General features: G+C 41.8%; 1 protein-coding gene across 2 annotated transcripts; it reads right to left on the bottom strand.

The window, feature by feature from the left end:
* Positions 1 to 1,059: 1,059 nt before the first annotated feature.
* LOC124665618 lies at positions 1,060 to 5,785 on the bottom strand. 2 transcript variants are annotated; one of them, XM_047203014.1, is made up of 7 exons: positions 5,583 to 5,785; positions 5,302 to 5,466; positions 5,120 to 5,215; positions 4,763 to 4,996; positions 4,467 to 4,654; positions 1,897 to 2,456; positions 1,060 to 1,389 (listed from the first exon to the last, which is right to left on the bottom strand). In XM_047203014.1, exons 1-6 carry the CDS (start codon positions 5,737 to 5,739, stop codon positions 1,905 to 1,907), a joined length of 1,392 nt encoding a protein of 463 aa, XP_047058970.1. In that variant the 5' UTR covers positions 5,740 to 5,785; the 3' UTR covers positions 1,060 to 1,389; positions 1,897 to 1,904. The 2 variants fall into 2 exon arrangements, with proteins under 2 accessions (XP_047058970.1, XP_047058969.1); XM_047203013.1 differs by having other exon boundaries at positions 1,060 to 2,456.
* Between the last annotated feature and the right edge of the window lie 14,713 nt (positions 5,786 to 20,498).

Below are 20,498 nucleotides of genomic sequence, written 5' to 3'. Positions count from 1 at the left end.
ACCCGGATCCGGGACGACGTATAGAGGAAGGCGGATCCTTGACGTGCACGGCAAGACATAGTATCGTAGTTAGGCAAACCCGTAATCCGGCTAGGACTCTCCATGTAAACCCTAGATCCGTGCGCCTTTATAAGCCGGATTCTGGGAGCCCTAGAGACAACTACAACTCATTGTAACAACGCGAAAGCGCCCAGATAATTCCAGACAAGCAGCAGTAGGCCCTGTCATCGTGCAGGTGTTTCGAAGCTGGGTGAATCGCGTACCATCGTCCCGTGTGCACTCCGTCCTATGGCCCCTTCTTCTTCTCCCCCTCGTGAGGATCCCTCCTCCGAGGTACCGTCGATTAGGCAACGACAACGAAGCACCGAGAGATGGCATCCCGCCGAGCTCAGTTGCGGACGCAACACGGGCGACCTCCCCAAGGATCGGTGACAGATCCGGGGGTGGCGACGGTGGGAGCTCGCGAGTCTAGCCAGCCGGAGTCAATGGTGGGGCAATGACTCTAGCGGGAGGGTGGCTCGAGTCATGGCAGGAAAAGGGCGTCTAGAGGGAGGTGGGCTGCGCATCAACGGATTCCAAACCAGTGAGTGCCATGTATTTAAGATGCTCAGCTCGCGCAGAACCTCGCTTGGACACCGCCTGAGAGAAGTTTCGGAAGAAAGTGAGGGGAACCGCTGTCTGAATAAAAAAAAAAAGGTCTAGCCAGCGCTGGCAGTCGCAAACTGTAGCGAGCTCATTCTCTTCGACCCAAGCTGCCCTCCTCTGCGTGGTTGTTGCCGCTAGGTCTGCTTCTCCTCTGATCCTAGCGTGTGTTCTGCATCCTGTATTCCTGGTACCGTTGCTGCTGTACATATGGCGCTCGATTGTTGTTGCCCGCTTTCAAAAGTGCATTTCCGGCTTATATGGCACTATATTAAATAACTAAATAGAGTGATGTTGTATCTTAGATAAGATACAACGTTTGCACGAAATCATAAGAAAAATACATACTCAGTGGGCATGCAGACGAGGGAAACTTGGATGCATCTGAAACTATAGGTGCATGCTGTAATTAATAAGTAAATTATAAACATTCTTGGTTTTAAAAAATTGGTCCTCAGGCCATACAATCCCGAACATGGATAGTAGTACTGTAGTATCTAGAATAACACGCTAAGATATGAACGGTATCAGATTTTATCACTTAACAAACGGCGTTGTCCGTGGTGACCTTGCGTCGTCAAATTAAATCGACATCAAAATACTCCACATATGGAAATCCCGAGCAGGGTCGCTCGTAGTATTGCACCTCTTCTCTCCGGGAATGGGCTATGATGGTGTACCACATATGGAAATACTCCATTTTGGGAGTACTTCGTGTTTTCATAATCATTTCCTCCCAATTTGCATCTAAACTAACAAAATATCAAAAAGTGGAGAATTGCCAATCTTGCAATTAGTTAGTCATTAGTACGAAATTATAGGGATAAACCAATATAAAACATCAAGAATATGAAGGTTGAACTTCAAAAAGGATGTGTAAAATATACTCAGCAAAATCCTCAAGCTTAATCCTTATTCCTTAATCTTACTTAAGCTACAAAAACACACACGTGAGAGACTTAAAACTTGTATGTCAACATTGCATATTTTAGGAGGTTAATTTACAATAGCATTCGGTATGCAAAGATATCCTTCCATGTTTGGCTCCCAGGAAATTAGCCGAAATAGCAGCAATAGCAAAGGCTAGTTCCTAATTTCGTTAAACCAAGATGGTTAGCATAAAGTGTTCGTTGGGTCAACTAATACTTGGACTAGGAAATATAATTCACGATATAGACACATTGAACAGGCCAGCAGTTGTATATACTACATAGAAATGTCATATAAGTCAGACCATAGAATTCTGCTGTTTACCTACGGCTTCACTGAGAGTCCTTTGGAGCAAACATCACTCTCACGAAAAACAGGCCATAGTCAAAGATCGAGTCATCAGGAGAGATAACAGCGCCGACATATTCATCCCGAAAAGTCCACTTGAACAATGAATTGTCCACTTCTAAAACAACATCCAACTCTTCATTTGCTTTCACAGCGACGATATGCTGGAATAATTTTTCGCTCCCAAATAGTTTGTCATCCAACAGCATGACTCCATCCTTACAATATCCAGTGCTAAAAGCCATGAACCTCACATGATGAGGATGGTCAACCTTTGCATAGACTTGTATTACAGCCTCAACACTTCTTGAAAGAACTGTGTACGTTATGTCCAAATTGCACTTATCACCAGGAATCCGTCCACAAAACAGGAAATCATGTTCTAAAACGATGTTGATCTCAACATATGCAGAGATTTGCTGCTTGTCAGCTGATTCATCCCCTTCCTTATTTTCCCAAAGATCAACTTCTAATAATGCCTTATCTGATACATACATTCCTCGGCATGGGCTACAAAGAGGCAAGACAAAGGATTCCTACAATTTAACATCTTGTTAGGACTGATGAGCAATATCCACATCCAAAAAGATCAGCGCGTAGCAGAACAAACTTAGTGATATATACAAGCTCATGTTCAAACTAACTACTGAGTGATAATTCACTCCATCTCAAGGGTGGATTTTTTTTTCACATTTGTTTCAATATCTAAGAATGCATGTGACTTGAATGTAATGATATCCCTTAAACAATTATATATCTTGTCAGCTGCTCAATATTTGTGAGTATCACATATCAGAATAGATTACTACCACAAATTATGCATCTTGGGAATTCCAATACTTGTTCTAGAAGGAACGAGAGGAAGTGCAACATGTCATAATGAAAGTTTTAGCTACATGATGTATGCATAGAGTTGTCTACTAAAATTCTGCCATGTTGAAGCCAGTTGAGGTAAATGAAATGTTTAGAAGTGTATACTCTAGTACTATAACATATATGGAATGTGGTCGTTATAAGTAGAACTGTCTGTGTGGATAACTTCATATCGGGTACATGCATGAGAGATATGGGTGAATTTTTTCACCCTCGAGATGGGAGTAAGGGTGAAACTTTTTCACAGTTGTTTCAATATATGTAAGGCATGCATGCATGTGCCTATAATGTAAATCTGTTTCCTTTGCATCTATTTTATGTAGTCAACTGCTCAACATCAACGAGTATCAGATGTCAGATTATATCACTGCTAGGGATTTCAAGATCATCTACCCCATGTCCCCTAATATCCTGCTAGTTGGAGTTATAACCATCTCAATGCCTATGCATATAAGTTTTGAAGTATGTAAATAAGATGATTGATTTTTGTATGTACATGGCATACAAAAGTATAATCATATAAGTTTTGAGATTCCAATATAATGGTTTGATGTAAAAATAGTAATTTAAGTGTTAATAACAAAAAGGGGCAGATCCCTTGGACCTCGAGAAATAAAATAACCTGACCTCACACATCTTTTAATAGATGCAAGCAAAAGGGGACAAATCAAAGAAGCTAACTGTCCTAAATCTCCAGGGTTGAACTTCGTGATTCAGCAGCCAACCAATTCGTAGACAAAACAAGCATAATGATGGTCCTAGATACAATTCAACAGCTAATAATAGGCGCATTAACTAAGTCTGCTTGCCTAGATAAAATTCTACTATAAATAGTCATTTCATAAAAGTGATGGAGTGTGTACGGTCATTAGTTTTCAAGTAACATTTTAGATTATTCCTGAGAGTATCTGCTAGAACTGCATTACTTATGTAAACAAAGAAACTGCTCATGCATCTATGTGATAACACGGTGTTCGCATTTCATTTATACACTTTTAAAATATTAGAGCATAATGCCCCTTGGACATCCACACGTCTCCTCGCAATATCCAGTTCCAAATACATTAGCATGTAAAAGCAGAACAAACTCAGTAAGATATACTATTGAATGATACTCGCTCCATCTCAAGGGTACATTTTTTCACATGTTTCAATATGTGAGACATGATGTGCCTTTAATGTAAATCTGTTTCCTTCACAATTATTTCATGTAGTCAGCTGCTAAAAATCTAGGAGTATCACATGAAAGATCAGATTACCGCTAGGTATTTCAAGATCATCTACCGCATGCCCCCATAATGTCCCACTAGCTGGAGTTATAACCGTCTCAATGTCCATGCAGATAACAACAAGAAAAAGAAATAGGGGTGTGTTTATATTGAATTATATCAATAAGATGACTGGTTTTTGTATGTTTTTGGTAAAAATATAATATACAAATTTTGAGATCAGATCTGGTGGTTTGATGCAAAAAAAAAAAAAAAAAATCATGTAACTGAAAACAACAAAAAAGGGTAGATCCCTCGAACCTGGAGAAATAAACTAACCTGACCTCACACATCTTTTAATAGTTGCAAGCAAAAGGGGACAAATCAAAGAAGCTAACTGACATGCGTGATGAACATCATGATTCAGCAGCCAACCAATTTGTAGACAAGACAAGCCTTGATTACCTGTTTCTGAACCGCAACAGCATCTACCCTGGCGCGGTTAAAGACATAATTCCGGCGCGGGTCAAAGTTATCCCGAATGGCGAATATCCCATACACACTAGTGGGACACGAGGGCTCAGAGCTTGACAAACACAAAGAAAATATCTGTAGCATAGCTTCTGGTGTGCGGTACCCAAGAGTTGATGGGGCTTCGAACAATGAAGTGAAGAAAACTCAAGTTACTATTGCTAAGAAAATACATAGATATCACAACAGCAGAGATTAATTGCTAGGAATGAATGGCACAATGCACTTACTGGTAGAAGTGTCATGGGTCCTGTAAACACGGTGGTGGCAGTCTAACCCAAGAACACATGCACCTGTTGCGTCAGGAAACACCTTCATAGGACGAGGAGGTAAAGGGGTATCATCCTCATCTCCCAGGGCCATGATCTCCTCCCATATGTTGGTGTACTCTATGAACTGTTGGAAGGTGCTTTTTGCCCATTTGCGCTCTATCTCGTCTGCTTCACTCTCAGGGTAAAGCTTTCCTGAAGAGTTAACATAAAACATGTCATGTCAGCAGTCAAATACTTGAATATATATAAAAATATCCTCTATTTCCTTCAGATTGGAAGGCAATCTTTGTATCATCTGATGAGAGAATTAGCTACCTGGGCAGTTTGTCTCTTCATCGTCGTCTATCACTTGCCTATCATCGTCGTAATCGCTGCCCTCCCCTGTGCTACAGTCATCGACTACATTTTCCCCTGAAGAATCAATGTAAAACCTACAGATTAGTTGATTATCGATTGGGTGGTGAAGGGCAATTTACTCTGGATGGAGAAGTGGATACCTGGGCAATCCGTCTCCTCCTCGTCCCCGACTATCACTTGTACAGTCTCAACATCGTCGTCGTCACTAGTACCCTCCTCCCTTGCGCTCCAGCTGCTCCAATCGCTGTCCTCCCGTGGGAACATGAGGTCCAAGGCACGCTGGGCGATTTCACAAGGATCTAAATCTGTGCAGTTGCAACAGATAATAATTGATCAAAACCTAGTTGTAAAAATATGTGCAGTTGCACTCCCTATGAGGATCAATACTGAAGAATTCTCGAGGAAGAGTAAGGATGCGCACCAGTGACGATGTGCGCCGGCTGGTCGTGGGGCTCGGCAACCTCCAGGAGATCGCCTGGGTGTTCCGGGCCGGCATGATCCGCGCAGGCGTTAGGGTAGTGGGTAGCGTGATATGAAAGGCGACGCTCCACTGCTCCACGGGAGACTTGCTCCTCCATTGAAGCCGGCGAACGGCGGCGCGTTGGGTCGGAGAGGATTAGGGAACCAAGATTCTTTCTCTCGAGTCGAGGTGCGGGGAACGGAGGTAGCAGCCGAGATAGGGCCCGAGGCCCAGCCCGGTTCACTACATCCCGTGTCTTGACCGTTTCTGCGTTTCTTTGCGTTCGATTCGTTTTGCTTGTGGGCCGACTAAAGAGTCTATCATTTTTTTTGCACAAGACTAAAGAGTCTATCTAGTGATGTAAGTTTGGCAACAAAGTATTTGTAAAACTGAAGTGTTTGTAAATCCGGTAGGTCAAGACTATGACAAATATGCCATGTTAAAGTGTTTGTAAACCAGATTTAAAAAAATCCGGATTAAGTAGGCTTACTATGATAGTGGTGGATGATGCAAAACAATATACGAGGAGGGGTATACCGGAGTAAGGCAAGTGGTGATATCTAAGCCAAAGGTACGCCCAAGAGTTACAATCTGAAGATAAAAAGAACAAGAGTTCGGTTTATACCGGTTAAGTTACCGGGGATCCGGCATAATCTCAATTGTAGCATGTCGGCACCCTGGTCCAAGATTCCATCGAGGACCAAAGGACATGAGGAGCTAAGCAGTTCAGATTTAATCGAAGCCCTGAGGACAAAGAAGAAGATGGCGTAAAAGGTACAGGAGGAGGTCACCAGGCCGTCGATTAAAGAAGGGAGCGTCACCCTTGGAGCCAAAGAAACTTTATAAAGTAGCTTAGATCAGCAAAGATACCCCTAGGGTTCCTTCCCTTGTAAGCCTCCTCTCCAATATATAAGGAGAGGAGGGGTTCCCCTGTGCGGGAGGATCGAGTCTTGGCTAGTTACAGGAGGAGATAGGCTAGTTGTCGTACATCTTGTAAGCCTCCTCTCCACTATATAAGGAGAGGAGGGGGTCCCATGTATGGTGCCGCCCAAGACGCTTTTAAGGCTGACTTTTTATGAGAGTTAGTAAATCTTGCAAAAGATAACTTCCATCCGATTTTGATCGGAGGGGATTTTAATTTGCTCAGATTTCCTCACGAGAAAATCAAAGGCCATTTCGATGGACATTGGTCTTTCTTGTTTAATGTTGTCATTGATAGCTTAGACTTAAGAGAGGTGTTTATGTCCGGTCGACAATTTACTTGGGCCAACAGCTTGCCTAAACTCACGTACGAAAAACTAGATCACGTGTTGATGGATACCGATTGGGAAGATAAATATCCTATGGTGTCGGTCCGTGCACTAGAACGTATCGAAAAATTGTCTGACCGTGCTCCTATCCTCCTAACTACTGGGAATCCCCGATCTGTTTGTAAACGGTCGTTCAAGTTTTAACTTGGCTGGCTACATCGAGAGGGGTTCCATGAAATGGTTAGAACGGTTTGGGAGAGACCGGTCTCGGGTAGCACTCCAATTTTGAGATGGAATAATAAGATGCGGGCTATGCGCAAACATCTCTCTGGTTGGACTGCCCATATGGCTGGTATTCTTAAAAAAGAGAAGGCTCGCTTATCACATGTGATTGTTGAGCTAGAGGCTTTAGCGGAGGTAAGACCACTATCTCCGCAAGAGATTGAACTCAAGAATCAGTCCAATGCGCAGACAGCGAGTCTTCTTCGCGGAGAGGAACTTAAATGGTATTAGCGTTCCAAAGCCCAATTCATATTGGAAGGAGACTCAAATACGTGATATTTCCATGGCTTGGCCAATGGGAGACATCGGAAAAAACATATTCACTCTCTGATACGAGATGAAGGGTTGATTGAAGGCTGGAGCAACTCAAATCCTACATTACGAATTATTACAAAGGTTTGTTTGGTCCTCCAGAGGAAAGTGCATTTTCTTTAAACGTGGACTTAACGGATGACATACCCCAAGTATCTATGGAAGAAAATGGCCTTCTGACTGGACCTTATTCAGAGGAAGAGGTTCAGAAGGAAATTTTCCAAATGGAATGTAACAAAGCACCGGGTCCAGATGGTTTTCCAGCTGAGTTCTATCAAACCTTTTGTGATACTATTAAATCGGACCTTCTAGATTTGTTTAGAGCTCTGCACATGGGACAACTAGAATTATTTCGTCTAAATTTTGGTGAAGTAATTTTGTTACCGAAAGTTAATGAGGCAGAAAAGATTCAACAATATAGACCTATTTGCCTTTTAAACGTAAGTTTCAAGATTTTCACGAAAGTGGCCACCATTAGACTTAATACGGTTGCGGATCATGTTGTTCATCCATCACAGACCGCTTTCATGCAAGGAAGAAATATCCTGGATGGAGTGGCGGTTTTGCATGAGACGGTACATGAGATGCATACTAAGAAATTACATGTGGTTATTTTAAAATTAGATTTTGAAATGGCGCATGATAAGGTCAAGTGATCTTTCCTACAGCAGACTCTTGGGATGAAAGATTTTTCTCCTGAATGGCGTGCTCCGATCAATAATTTTGTGTATGGAAGAAGTGTGGCAATCCGGGTTAATGATGATATCGGACACTATTTCCAGACACGAAAGGGTTATGCCAAGGGGATCCGTTGTCACCAATGTTGTTTAACATTGTAGCGGATATGCTAGCTATCCTGATAGAGCGGGACAAGTCTGAAGGTAAGATTGAAGGTGTGATCCCACATCTGGTCGATGGTGGTTTATCTATCCTCCAATATTCCAATGATACAATTCTATTTATGGATCACGGTCTGGAAAAAGCTCGCAATCTGAAATTAATTTTGGTGGAATTCGAGCAGTTGTCGGGATTAAAAATCAATTTCCATAAAAGTGAATTGTTTTGTTTTGGTGATGCCCAAAATGATACGACTCTATATGCAGAGTTGTTTGGTTGCGGGGAATGCCAGTTTCCTATTCGCTATTTGGGTATTCCGATGCATTATCGGAGACTCACAATCGCTGAATGGAAAATAGTGGAAAAAAGATTACAAAAACGCCTTAGTAGTTGGAAGGGTAAATTGTTGTCCCTGGAAGGAAGATTGGTACTCATTAATTCGATGCTTGACAAATATGGTACTGTACATGTTATCCTTCTTCCTAGTACCAAAAGGAATTCTTTATAAACTCGATTACTATTGATCCAGATTCTTTTGGCAAGGGGAGAGCCAAAAAAAGAAATTTCGAGTGGTTAAATGGAGCATAGTTTGTAGTCCCAAAGATCAAGGAGGGCTTGGAGTTCATGATCTGGAAGTCAAGAATTCAACCCTGGTAGGTAAATGGTTGTTTAAGCTTCTTACCGAGGATGGGATTTGGCAAACTATTCTTAGAAGAAAGTATATCGGCTCGAAGACGTTATCCCAAGTGGTTTGGAAACCAGGGGATTCGTACTTCTGGGCTGGTCTCATGACGGCAAAGAATGTCTTTTCTGCCATGGTACTCTTTCGATCAAGAATGAGCACATATACGGTTCTGGGAAGACATTTGGTTAGGCAATGCACCCTTAAGTGAACAGTATCCTGCCTTGTATAGTATTGTTCGTCGCAAAAGTGATATCATTGCCACGGTAATGGCTACCTCGCCTCCGAATGTGACGTTCAGACGGTCTTGCTTGGGCAAAGGCTGTTGGCATGGAATTCCCTAATCCACCGGCTAGGAGATATACAACTATCGACCGAACCGGATGAATTTAGGTGGAATCTTCATGTAGATGTCACTTTATCGATAAAATCATTGTCAATGCGATCCTTCATTCTAACATACCAGTTGATGATAATAAGAAAATTTGGAGGATGAAAATACCATTAAAAATAAAAAAAAGTTGGATGGTATCTTCGTCGAGGAGTTATCCTCACAAAAAACAATCTTGTTAAGCGAAACTGGCATGGAAGTACCCGGTGTATTTCTGTCAACATGACGAAACTATTAAACACCTTTTCTTACAGTGCCAATTTGCTAGATCTATATGGTCAGTCATCCAAGTAGCGTCTAGCCTGTATCCTCCGACTAGTGTAGCCAATGTCTTTGGCAATTGGCTTCATGGTATCGATTAAAGGTTCAAGTTGCTTCTTAGGGTGGGGGCTCTAGCAGTTATCTGGACGCTTTGGCTAAGTAGAAATGACAAGATTTTTAACGATAAAAATTGCTCCATTTTGAGGTTATCTACAGATGTGTACATGTATTCTCCGTTTGTTACCTCTTTAGCGAGTGGAGAACCGAGACCTATTTACGGAGGTCTGTACACGATTGAAGGCTACATGGGTGGCAGCATAGTCTACGGATTGAAGCCCTGATACGTCTCAAACGTATCTATAATTTCTTATGTTCCATGCTAGTTATATGACAATACTCACATGTTTTATATACACTTTACATCATTTTGATGCATTTTCCGGCACTAACCTATTAACAAGATGCCGAAGCGCCAGTTCCTGTTTTCTGCTGTTTTTTGTTTCAGAAATCCTACACAGGAAATATTCTCGGAATTGGACAAAACAAAAGTCCACGGTCTTATTTTGCATGGAGCCTTCCAGAAGTCCGAAGAGGAGACGAAGAGGGGCGACGAGGCGGCCACACCCTAGGGGGGCACGGCCCCACCTCTGGGCGCGCCGCCCTATGGGGTGGGCCCCTCGAGCGCCTCCCGACTCTGCCCCTTCGACTATTTATTCTCTCCGTCGCGAAAACCCTAGTACCGAGAGCCACGATACGAGAAAAGTTACTGTGACGCCGCCGCCACCAATCCCATCTCGAGAGATTCAGGAGATCGCCTCCGGCACCCTGCCGGAGAGGGAAATCATCACCGGAGGACTCTACATCATCATGCCCGCCTCCGGATTGATGCGTGAGTAGTTCATCCTTGGACTATGGGTCCATAGCAGTAGCTAGATGGTTGTCTTCTCCTCTTGTGCTATCATGTTTAGATCTTGTGAGCTGCCTATCATGATCAAGATCGTCTATTTGTAATGCTACATGTTGTGTTTGTTGGGATCCGATGAATATGGAATACTATGTCAAGTTGATTAATTGATCTATCATATATGTGTTGTTTATGATCTTGCATGCTCTCCGTTGCTAGTAGAGGCTCTGGCCAAGTTGATACTTGTGACTCCAAGAGGGAGTATTTATGCTCGATAGTGGGTTCATGCCTCCATTGAATCTGGGACAGTGACGGAAAGTTCTAAGGTTGTGGATGTGCTGTTGCCACTAGGGATAAAACATCAATGCTTTGTCTAAGGATATTTGTGTTGACTACATTACGCACCGTACTTAATTCAATTGTCTGTTGTTTGCAACTTAATACTGGAAGGGGTGCGGATGCTAACCCGAAGGTGGACTTTTTAGGCATAGATGCATGCTGGATAGTGGTCTATGTTATTTGTCGTAATGCCCTAACTAAAACTCATAGTAGTCATCATGATATGTATGTGCATTGTTATGCCCTCTCTATTTGTCAATTGCCCAACTGTAATTTATTCACCCAACATGTTATTTATCTTATTGGAGAGACACCACTAGTGAACTGTGGACCCCGGTCCATTCTTTTACATCTGAAATACAATCTACTGCAATCACTGTTCTCTGCTGTTCTTTGCAAACAAACATCATTCTCCACACCATACGTTTAATTCTTTGTTTACAGCAAGCCGGTGAGATTGACAACCTCACTGTTAAGTTGGGGCAAAGTATTTTTATTGTGTTGTGCAGGTTCCACGTTGGCGCCGGAATCACTGGTGTTGCGCCACACTACACTCCTCCACCGACAACCTTCACGTGACCTTCATCTCCTAGTGGTTCGATAAACTTGGTTTCTTTCTGAGGGAAAACTTGTTGTTGTGCGCATCACACCTTCCTCTTGGGGTTCCCAACGGACGTGTGCATCACGCGTATCAAGACTGTTTTCTGGCGCCGTTGCCGGGGAGATCAAGACACGCTGCAAGGAGAGTCTCTCACATCCAATCTCTTTACTTTGTTTATTGTCTTGCTTTACTTTATTTTATTTTCTGTTTTGTTTGCTTTCTTTATATCAAAAACACACAAAAAATTAGTTACTTGCATTTACTTTATTTAATTCAGTTTGCTTAGTTTATTTTTATTATTGCTAAAATGAGTAATCCTGAAGTTGAAGTTCGTTCGTTTAAGCAACAAGGGGGAGAAAGTTTTAAAGATGCTTGGTATAGAATTAGTGATGCTCATCATAGGTGCATTAAGAAACACTCCACCATTATCCTACTTAGGAACTTTTATGTTGGTATCTCTAGCTGGAATAGGTATGTTCTTGATACTCTTGCGGGAGGTAATTTCCTAGGCACTCCTGCTTTAGAAGCTAGTTGCATTATTGAGAGTCTAGTTGGAATACCACCTGTTAATGAAGCTAAAATTAAAATCTCTCTTGAAGATGTCATGAAAAAGTTGGAGGCCATAGAGAAAAATCTTCCAAGTGTTGAGACTAAATTGGGAATATTACTTGATAACACTGATAAACTTGATAAATCTCTAGGAGGAATTAATGAAAGAATTGCTGTCTTAGAAACTTAGAGCATCTCCAACAGGCGCGCTATAAGTTGGCGCGGTATATGACGCTGCCGCCGCGCTATAAACCGTTGCCGCGCGCCGGAGCGATTTTTCCCCCGCCGGGTGCGCCATTTTGCAGCGCGCGTTGGCGCGGTAAAATAGCACCTCCGCCGGACGCACCATTTTGCAGCGCGCGGGCGCGGCGCAAACAACAAACACACACACCTATGCATCCAACAAGATCAAATAATTGTATAAAATTTCACAAATAAAATGTACCATCCAAATACAATACATTGTTTAACAACAATAATTCACACCAAATACAACCGCATCAACATACAACAATACAACATAGTTTTGAGACAATACAAAATAGCTTTCGGGGAATATCGGATTCTCATTGAAGTACGACCGCATCAACTTCTCATGCCCTTCAATCCTTTCTCTCCACAACTTCTGTCTACCGAACACCGATCCACCAAATTTTGGCCTCTTAACAGCGCGGTATGCTAATAGTAGCGATATGTTCTCCTCTTCCTCTTGATCATACTCGTCATCCGATGAATCGTATGATGAACTCTACAAACATATGTATGAAATTACTTAACTATTGTAGCTAATTGGCGAGTAAAAATAGAGGCCGGCCGGCGGAGGTGCATACCTTGCGAGCAAATGGGCGAGCACCATGGGCGCGCCATATTGCTAGCGAGCTCAAAGACGATGACGACGACATGTCAACGGCGGCGCGGAGGAGAACGCGACGCCGGCGGGAAGGGGGACGCGGAGGAGGAGCGCCGACTACAGCCCGTCGCTGGCGGCGGCGCGAGCGCCACAGTGCGGCGGAGCGGCCGCTGCTGCCAGGAGGGGGTGCGGGCGAGGCGGATCTACGCCGCGGCGGCGCGCAGCAGCGGGGGCGGCGACGGATTCGACTGGCGGCGGCTGGATTTCGCGCCGGCGGTAGGTGGGGAAATGAGGGCGCGGGCGCGGGCTGGGGAAATTTCCAGCCGTTGGCTTTACGCGCGGGCGCGGAGCGTTGCCGCGCGCTGTAGCCGACGCGTCAGATATGCCGCTCCGGTTTGTGCAAAACGCCGCGCGCCCTAAAAATTTTACAGCGCCGCGCCGTTTACCGCGCCTGCTGGAGCGCCTGATTCCCTCGCGCGCGCGGTATACTGGCCGGTTTTTTGCAGCGCGGATTATATACGCCTGTTGGAGATGCTCTTATGCTATACATGATAATCAAACCCATAGGATTGGTGAAATTGAAGAAGCTATGGGAACCTTGGGTTCAACTTTTTCTTCACTTAAATTTAAAGAGAAAGCTTATGTGGGTAAGGAGCAAAAGTTCATGTATGTCTCTAAGGTGCCTAAGCCAAAGAATTATTATAAGCCTAAAATTGATAAAACCCTTAATACTACTATGGGAAATTTAGATAATGGAGCATCTAAGGTACCTATTGTGACAAGTTGTGTTTTTAAGGAAAATCATGATGTTGATGTTTCTTCTCTCGATGTTAGTTGATTTACACTTTTTGCGCCTAGCTGAAAGGCGTTAAAGAAAAGCGCTTATGGGAGACAACCCATTATTTTATTTCTGCAATTTTTGTTTTATATTTGTGTCTTGAAAGTTGTTATTACTGTAGCAACCTCTCATTATCTTTATTTTATTGCATTGTTGTACCAAGTAAAGTGTTTGATAGTAAGGTTGATACTAGATTTGGATTTCTGCGCAGAAACAGATTTCTAGCTGTCACAAATTTGAGTAGATCTCTCTGTAGGAAACTCAGAAAAATCTGCGAAAATGCATGAGTAATCCTCAGATATGTACGCAACTTTCATTCAATTTGAGCTTCTTCATCTGAGCATGTTAAGTGCATCTAAAAAATTCGTCTTTACGGACTGTTCTATTTTGACAGATTTTGCCTTTTATTTCACATTGCCTCTTTTAGTGTGTTGAATGGATTTCTTTGTTCCATTAACTTTCAGTAGCTTTGGGTAATGTCAAAAAGTGTTAAGAATGATTGTGTCCTCTCTGAACATGTGGATTTTTGATTATGCACTAACCCTCTAATGAGTTTGTTTTGAGTTTGGTGTGGAGGAAGTTTTCAAGGATCAAGAGAGGAGGATGATATAATATGATCAAGAAGAGTGAAAAGTCTAAGCTTGGGGATGCCCCCGTGGTTCATCCCTGCATATTGAAGAAGACTCAAGCATCTAAGCATAGGGATGCCCAAGTCATCCCCTTCTTCATCGACAACTTATCAGGTCACCTCTAGTGAAACTATATTTTTATTCTGTCACATCTTATGCGCTTTACTTGGAGCGTCTGTATGTTTTTATTTTTGTTTGTGTTTGAATAAATTCGGATCCTAGCATTCTTTGTATGGGATAAAGACACGCTCCGCTGTTTCATATGAACACTGGTGTTCTTAGCTTTACTCTTAATGTACATGGCGAAGGTTGAAAACCGCTTCGTTCATTGCTATTTGGTTGGAAACAGAAAATGCTTCATGTGGTAATTGGTATATGGTGTTGAATAATTTGATACTTGGCAATTGTTTTGAGTTCTCAAGTAGATCATGTTTAAGCTCTTGCATCATGTAGTTTAAACCTATTAGTGGAGAACTACCATAGACCTTGTTGAAATTTGGTTTGCATGATTGGTCTCTCTAAAGTCTAGATATTTTCTGGTAAAAGTGTTTGAACAACAAGGAGACAGTGTAGAGTCTTATAATGCTTGCAATATGTTCTGTAATATCCCAGGTTTAGAGGCAACAAAATGAGAGAACAACAAAGTGTGCATTGCATTCATGCATAGAAAATCCGGGGAATTTTCGTGTGTTCATCTAAAATATAAAGTGATCGAGGTTTCTCTTGTGTCAATGGAATTGATGTATGTCATCGACACAAGTGCGATAAATTTCAACATGACCTCTGTTGATTGATTATGTTTTTGAGGGAAATAGTTTGAATTCAAATTCAAATATGAAAGACAGAATTCAAGCAAGATCTTGAATTGGAATTTGAATTCGAAACAATTATATAAATACAAAGTACATATAAATATAAATGAGAATCAAATATTACAAATAACAATTCACATAAGTATTATTACAAAACTTATTAAAATATTACAAGTTACACAAGAAATATGAGAATACAAAATGGAACTAAAAGAATTCCTAAATCTAAATCTTTTTAACATTTCTTGTTCTTCCTTCCCTGCAAAAGAAACAACAAAGACAAAGAAATGGGGTTAATGTTAAAATGTTTGCCTCACCTTTGGTGAGGCAATGTTAAATATTGGAAACTAGCTACTGGGAACTAGGAACTTGTCCTAATCCCCAAATTTTGATTAGAGGGAGAAACACTTTTCTTAGGCAACATTAGGGTCAAATGGATCATTTATGGGACAATTGGGCGACACTTGGATCAGGAGAGGCAACACTGATCATGAAGGCAACATGAGACTAAGGCAATATGGGCATGATCCATTTCTCTTTCTAGACAGGCAACAATGCAACTTATCAGTTCCGTCTAATCTAGCTTGTTTCCTTAAATCCCACAAATTCATCAAAATAGATCATTTGTGACATAGAAAAGTCATAATGATCTTACTCAAATATTTTGAAGTCATTTGCTGAATAAGCAAAGCTTAATTGCTCTCAGATGTGTGAGTAATTCATACATAATTAAGCCATATGAATTAAATCATAGATGCAATGTCATACACCAGCAAGTAATACACTTGGTTGTATTCCAAAATAAAGGCCCACATGATTAAGTATGAGTATTAGCCGAAGCCCACCAGGCCACTGGATGGATAAGAGAGAAAGGAAAATAGTGCTACACATGGATAAGGATGGCATCAATCAAAGCTTGCACTAGGTGGAAAGTAACCAGCATTGAAACTTGAACAATCACATGATGTCACCTACAAGCAGCATACTCAACACATGCAAATGGGGTGTTGTCAACACCACAGACAGCAGCCCATCAGTATATAAACAACACATAGGTTGTACCAGCAGTTGCTTTGACACACACAGCTCTCTAGCCGGATTCATTGTCCTCTGATTTGACAAAGGCTACACCAACAACTTTTGATCACACATCAGTAATTATCCTGATAAGCTAGAATCACAATAACACACCCATATATCTTAGAACAGCAAGAAACCAAGATCATAAGAAAGTAGATCAAGAAGCTAGCAAGGAGGAGCATACATGCCACAAGAAGCAGCACACTTCAGTAGCCAGATGAACCAGCTATCTACCTACAAAAGAGAAGCAGGTATACACCAACTAAAGATCAGGAACATTTTGTTCTTAATTTGCATCCCGGGGAAAAATAGAAGTATGATATGCAAAGCAATCAGATCCATCTATCCTTCAACTAGATTTATATCTAGGAGGCCTGGAAGAATCTTTTCCTCTCAGATCTTGCATAGTGATGCTATGCTAAGCTCATCACAGAGGGAAGTAAGGCAAAATAGTATCTCGTTCTTAGTATTAATTAAAGCCTCAGCCTTTACATCATTGGCAAGGCTACAAGAGCAAGCACAAGTTCTATTCTTATCAATTTATAGCTAAGAAAAGGGGACAGCAAGATCCACCGGTAAAATCCAACAATACCAAAATCATTTCTTAGTTGTAACCAGCAACTAGTTCATATTCAAGCAGCCATCATTTGTCAACAGGTTACAAGGGTTTACTTGTGGTCCAGGAATTATTCTCAGGCCAACCAAGTAACCCAAGTACTAGCAGTAATTAATCCATCAAGGAATTGCTACACAACCAACTCTGTTCAACACATAAATTTCAGACCATCAATGGATCATCTCGAATATCCAGCAAAGCTATCATAAATATGCATACAAGCCAACCATCAGGTACATCACCAATCCGCAAGCAACACTAATTTTATATGGCATAACTGAAATTATAAACAAATCCATAACTGAACCTTTCAGTTGACAGTGTAGTAAATATTCAGTTTCGTCAGTATCACAACAGCTACAGATTACACATGCCGGGGATGAATAAATCATCCAAATTGAGGCATTATCAATAGTACCCATCATTTATTTCGGAGGGATAAGGTTTGTCTAATGTGAGCAATACATCATTTGGTGCCTGGATGAAGAATCATCCAAACCAAGGCACCATATTAAGCCTAGTATACACATCAGGGAATCAAGTGAATAAACTAGACAATTGTATAGCCTCAAACCCGGGACACTAGATTGCCATGCAGCACTTAACCACCAATTCACGGATATAAGCTGAGAAGGGAGGAATAGCTCACAGTGCAGTAGAGAAGTAGCCAAAGTCGTTGACACCGGGGTTGCGTCGATGACGCCGTCCTGCCGGCGTCGAGTCATCCACCAGTAGCCACCACCAGATCATTACATAGCAGCAACAAAGCAGGGGAAGGGGTGCACATCACGACCAGCCCTGGGAGGCTGAGAGGCAGCAGACGCATCACATCACCACTCCACCATCGTCACACCGAGGAGATCGACGCAGGGAACCAGGAGGAGGTCAGTAGTGTCGGGGTAGTCGAGCTGGGGCTCGAGGCCAGCGACGGGGAGGCAGCAAGGAGGCGATGGGGTTGGGGAAGAAGGACCACAAGGTGGCGCTGGAGCAGCACGCTGGGCGCCTGGGTTGCAGCTACTGCTACCGTCCTGCAGGCGTCCAGTAGAAATCGTGGAACATGGCGAGAAGGCCGAGCTCGTCGTCGAGAAGCAGCCAGGAACAGCAGCCGGAGCCATCGGCGACCTAGCCAGGATGGGCTAGGATTGCGTGGCCGCGCGCATGGAGGGATTAGGGGGAGTCGTAGTGGCGATTGGTGAGGGAGAAGTCACGGCGGAGCCACGTCGGCAGGTGGCGACGCTGGACACAGCCGGTGATGACCGGACATACAGGAGGCGGAGTTAGGGTTTCGGAGTCGGGCCGACCGCTAGAGACCACAGCGGCCAAATCAACCAAGGGGAGGTGGTAGAGTTCATCGAGGAGAGCAAAAGCCCCATCACGCCGGTGCCGGGGTTGGCCAGGAGCGGCCGGGGGCGAGCGGCGCCGCCGCAGGGGCGTGGTGGTCGCGAGAGAGAAAAGAGGTGAGGGCGGTGATCGTGTACGGGTGCAGGTGAGCGAGAGAGTGGGGGGTCGGGTTGGGTTAGACCCAACCGACTCGGGCCTTTGGGCCAGGCCTGGTTGGCCAGGCCATTGGGCCAACCCAATAAACCATTTGGTCAATTTTTTTAGAAAAGAAAAACCTTTTAAACATTTAAGAAAATAAAAAAGAAAACAATAAATAGAATTAAATATCAGAAAATGACCTCTATAAATAAAAACAAATACTTAAGAATTTAAAAAGAACAATAATATGAATTTCTTCTAAAATTTTAGAAGACCAAATTTTAAATCTTAAACTATTAAGACCTAAGTACTAAAAAATGAAATTTCCTTGTTTCTATTTTTTTCACATCAAGAAAGTAGTAAATATTATTTTGCCATAAAATTTCATATAATACAACAATTGTTTCTTTATGGTTATGTTTAATCACATGAAAATCCTAATTGACCATTACTTCAAGTAAAAACCCTAAACCCTACTAATATTTATCATCTTTTCTTTATAATACAATGTTAAATCCATTATTATTGTTATATCAAAGTGATTAATAATTTCAACTTTGTTACCAATTATTACTTTAAGAATTATATCACAATTTAGGAACCTAGATCTAAAATAAATAGAAGACCAACCTCATGATTTCATGTGGTCATCTCAAATGGTTTCAATTCTTAAACCCTAAAGATTTAGCCCATATAATTCTATGAGCTTCACCTATACTCATAGAACCCTAATTAACAACAAATGAATCCATGTTTGTGATCTACTAAAATAAAACCAATTCACATGTGATCATTATTTCATGTCTCTGCTTTCTAATTAAAACCTTTATGATCCACTAGTGTCACTTAGGAGCAAACCCTAGCTTGATAATATGTTACCACCATTGATCATCAATCCTAAATACCACACCATTAGGATCAACCTCAACCATCAAACCCTAGTAGAACCATAATGATGAACCCTAGTACCAATCTTGTGTAGTAATACACATCACATGCTCCTATTCCACTGAACCCTATTCAGGAAGTGATAAACCATCTAGTTTAGAAGCCATTAATCATTACTTAGTGAAGCAAATGTGAAGCCATAGTAAACCCTAACTTATAGCAACACTTTGACCATCATTCTTTAATATGTTACCCATAATCAACCATAGTAATAAACCTGCTAATACTTGCTATGTATAGACCAACTCTATTTAACAACCCAACTAGTTCCTATTAAAGAACTAAATGAATCCAATAATAAACTCTAGAATCCCACAGCTCCTATATATAGTAGTTCTTGTTCTAATGGAATCTGTTCTTCAAAAGTTATTCTTTTGAAGTACAAATGTCAATCAAACCTTAGAAGCCCTAATCCTTCTTTGAAATACTCATTATTTCTTAAACAACATGTTCTTCAAAAGTTATCCTTTTGAAGTATAATATAAATAATCATCAACCATGTCTTGTAGAACTTAAAATTGACCACTGTTCTTCACATATTGTTCCACCACTATTCTTTATGTGTGTGCTTGTTATGATGTCTTATGTCACTTGATTATGATGCTAATATAACCAAACCCTAATAAGAACCTTGTTTGAGAACCATTCTAAAAGTGCAACACACCCTGAAGAAATCTTTACAACTCATCAATCTTAAATCATCGGGATCGGGTTACACTCGGGACGATTGCATCTCATACTATGCATTATAGCATTTTGCCAGTTCTTTAAACATTGTCCTTACCGGACGATGATGGTATTTCAGCATTTGGAGTTCTCACGTATCGAAGCTTTTGCCTGAATAATCTTGCAGTCAAGAAAGGCAAGTTCATCGCTTGCTCATGTCATTTGATTATTTTTATCAAAGTATATGCAAAGTATTATACTTATCACTCTTGCATTGAAAAGCAAAGTATTATTTTACAATTATGAATATGACTATGTGGTGGGCAATGGAACCATGGTATGTGTTTATGGTGGAGGTTCCATTGCATGGGTACTACTCATCTAGGACTAAGTACCAATGCCGTCCAGTGATTCTAGCGCCGTACATATCGCATTGACCATAAGATCTATAATGGCTCTGGGGAAGTCAGCTGTATCTTTTCCCTTCTGCACGCCAACGGACTGGTAGAGCTGCGGGGTGTTGGAGGCACTGCCGTAGGTTGGGATAGCCT

Source organism: Lolium rigidum, chromosome 6, assembly GCF_022539505.1.
Source record: "Lolium rigidum isolate FL_2022 chromosome 6, APGP_CSIRO_Lrig_0.1, whole genome shotgun sequence".
NCBI lineage: Eukaryota > Viridiplantae > Streptophyta > Magnoliopsida > Poales > Poaceae > Lolium > Lolium rigidum.
This window is presented reverse-complemented; position numbering and strand designations above follow the sequence as displayed.

Bases quoted from the DNA above. Each gene is read 5' to 3' on its own strand.
- LOC124665618 (XM_047203013.1), bottom strand. From the start codon at position 5,739: ATGGAGGAGCAAGTCTCCCGTGGAGCAGTGGAGCGTCGCCTTTCATAT. The intron at 5,216-5,301 runs GTATCCACTTCT...TTGATTCTTCAG, and splicing joins GGAGGAGACGGATTGCCCAG to GGGAAAATGTAGTCGATGAC. The intron at 2,457-4,466 runs GTAATCAAGGCT...GTTAAATTGTAG, and splicing joins CTGTTGCGGTTCAGAAACAG to GAATCCTTTGTCTTGCCTCT.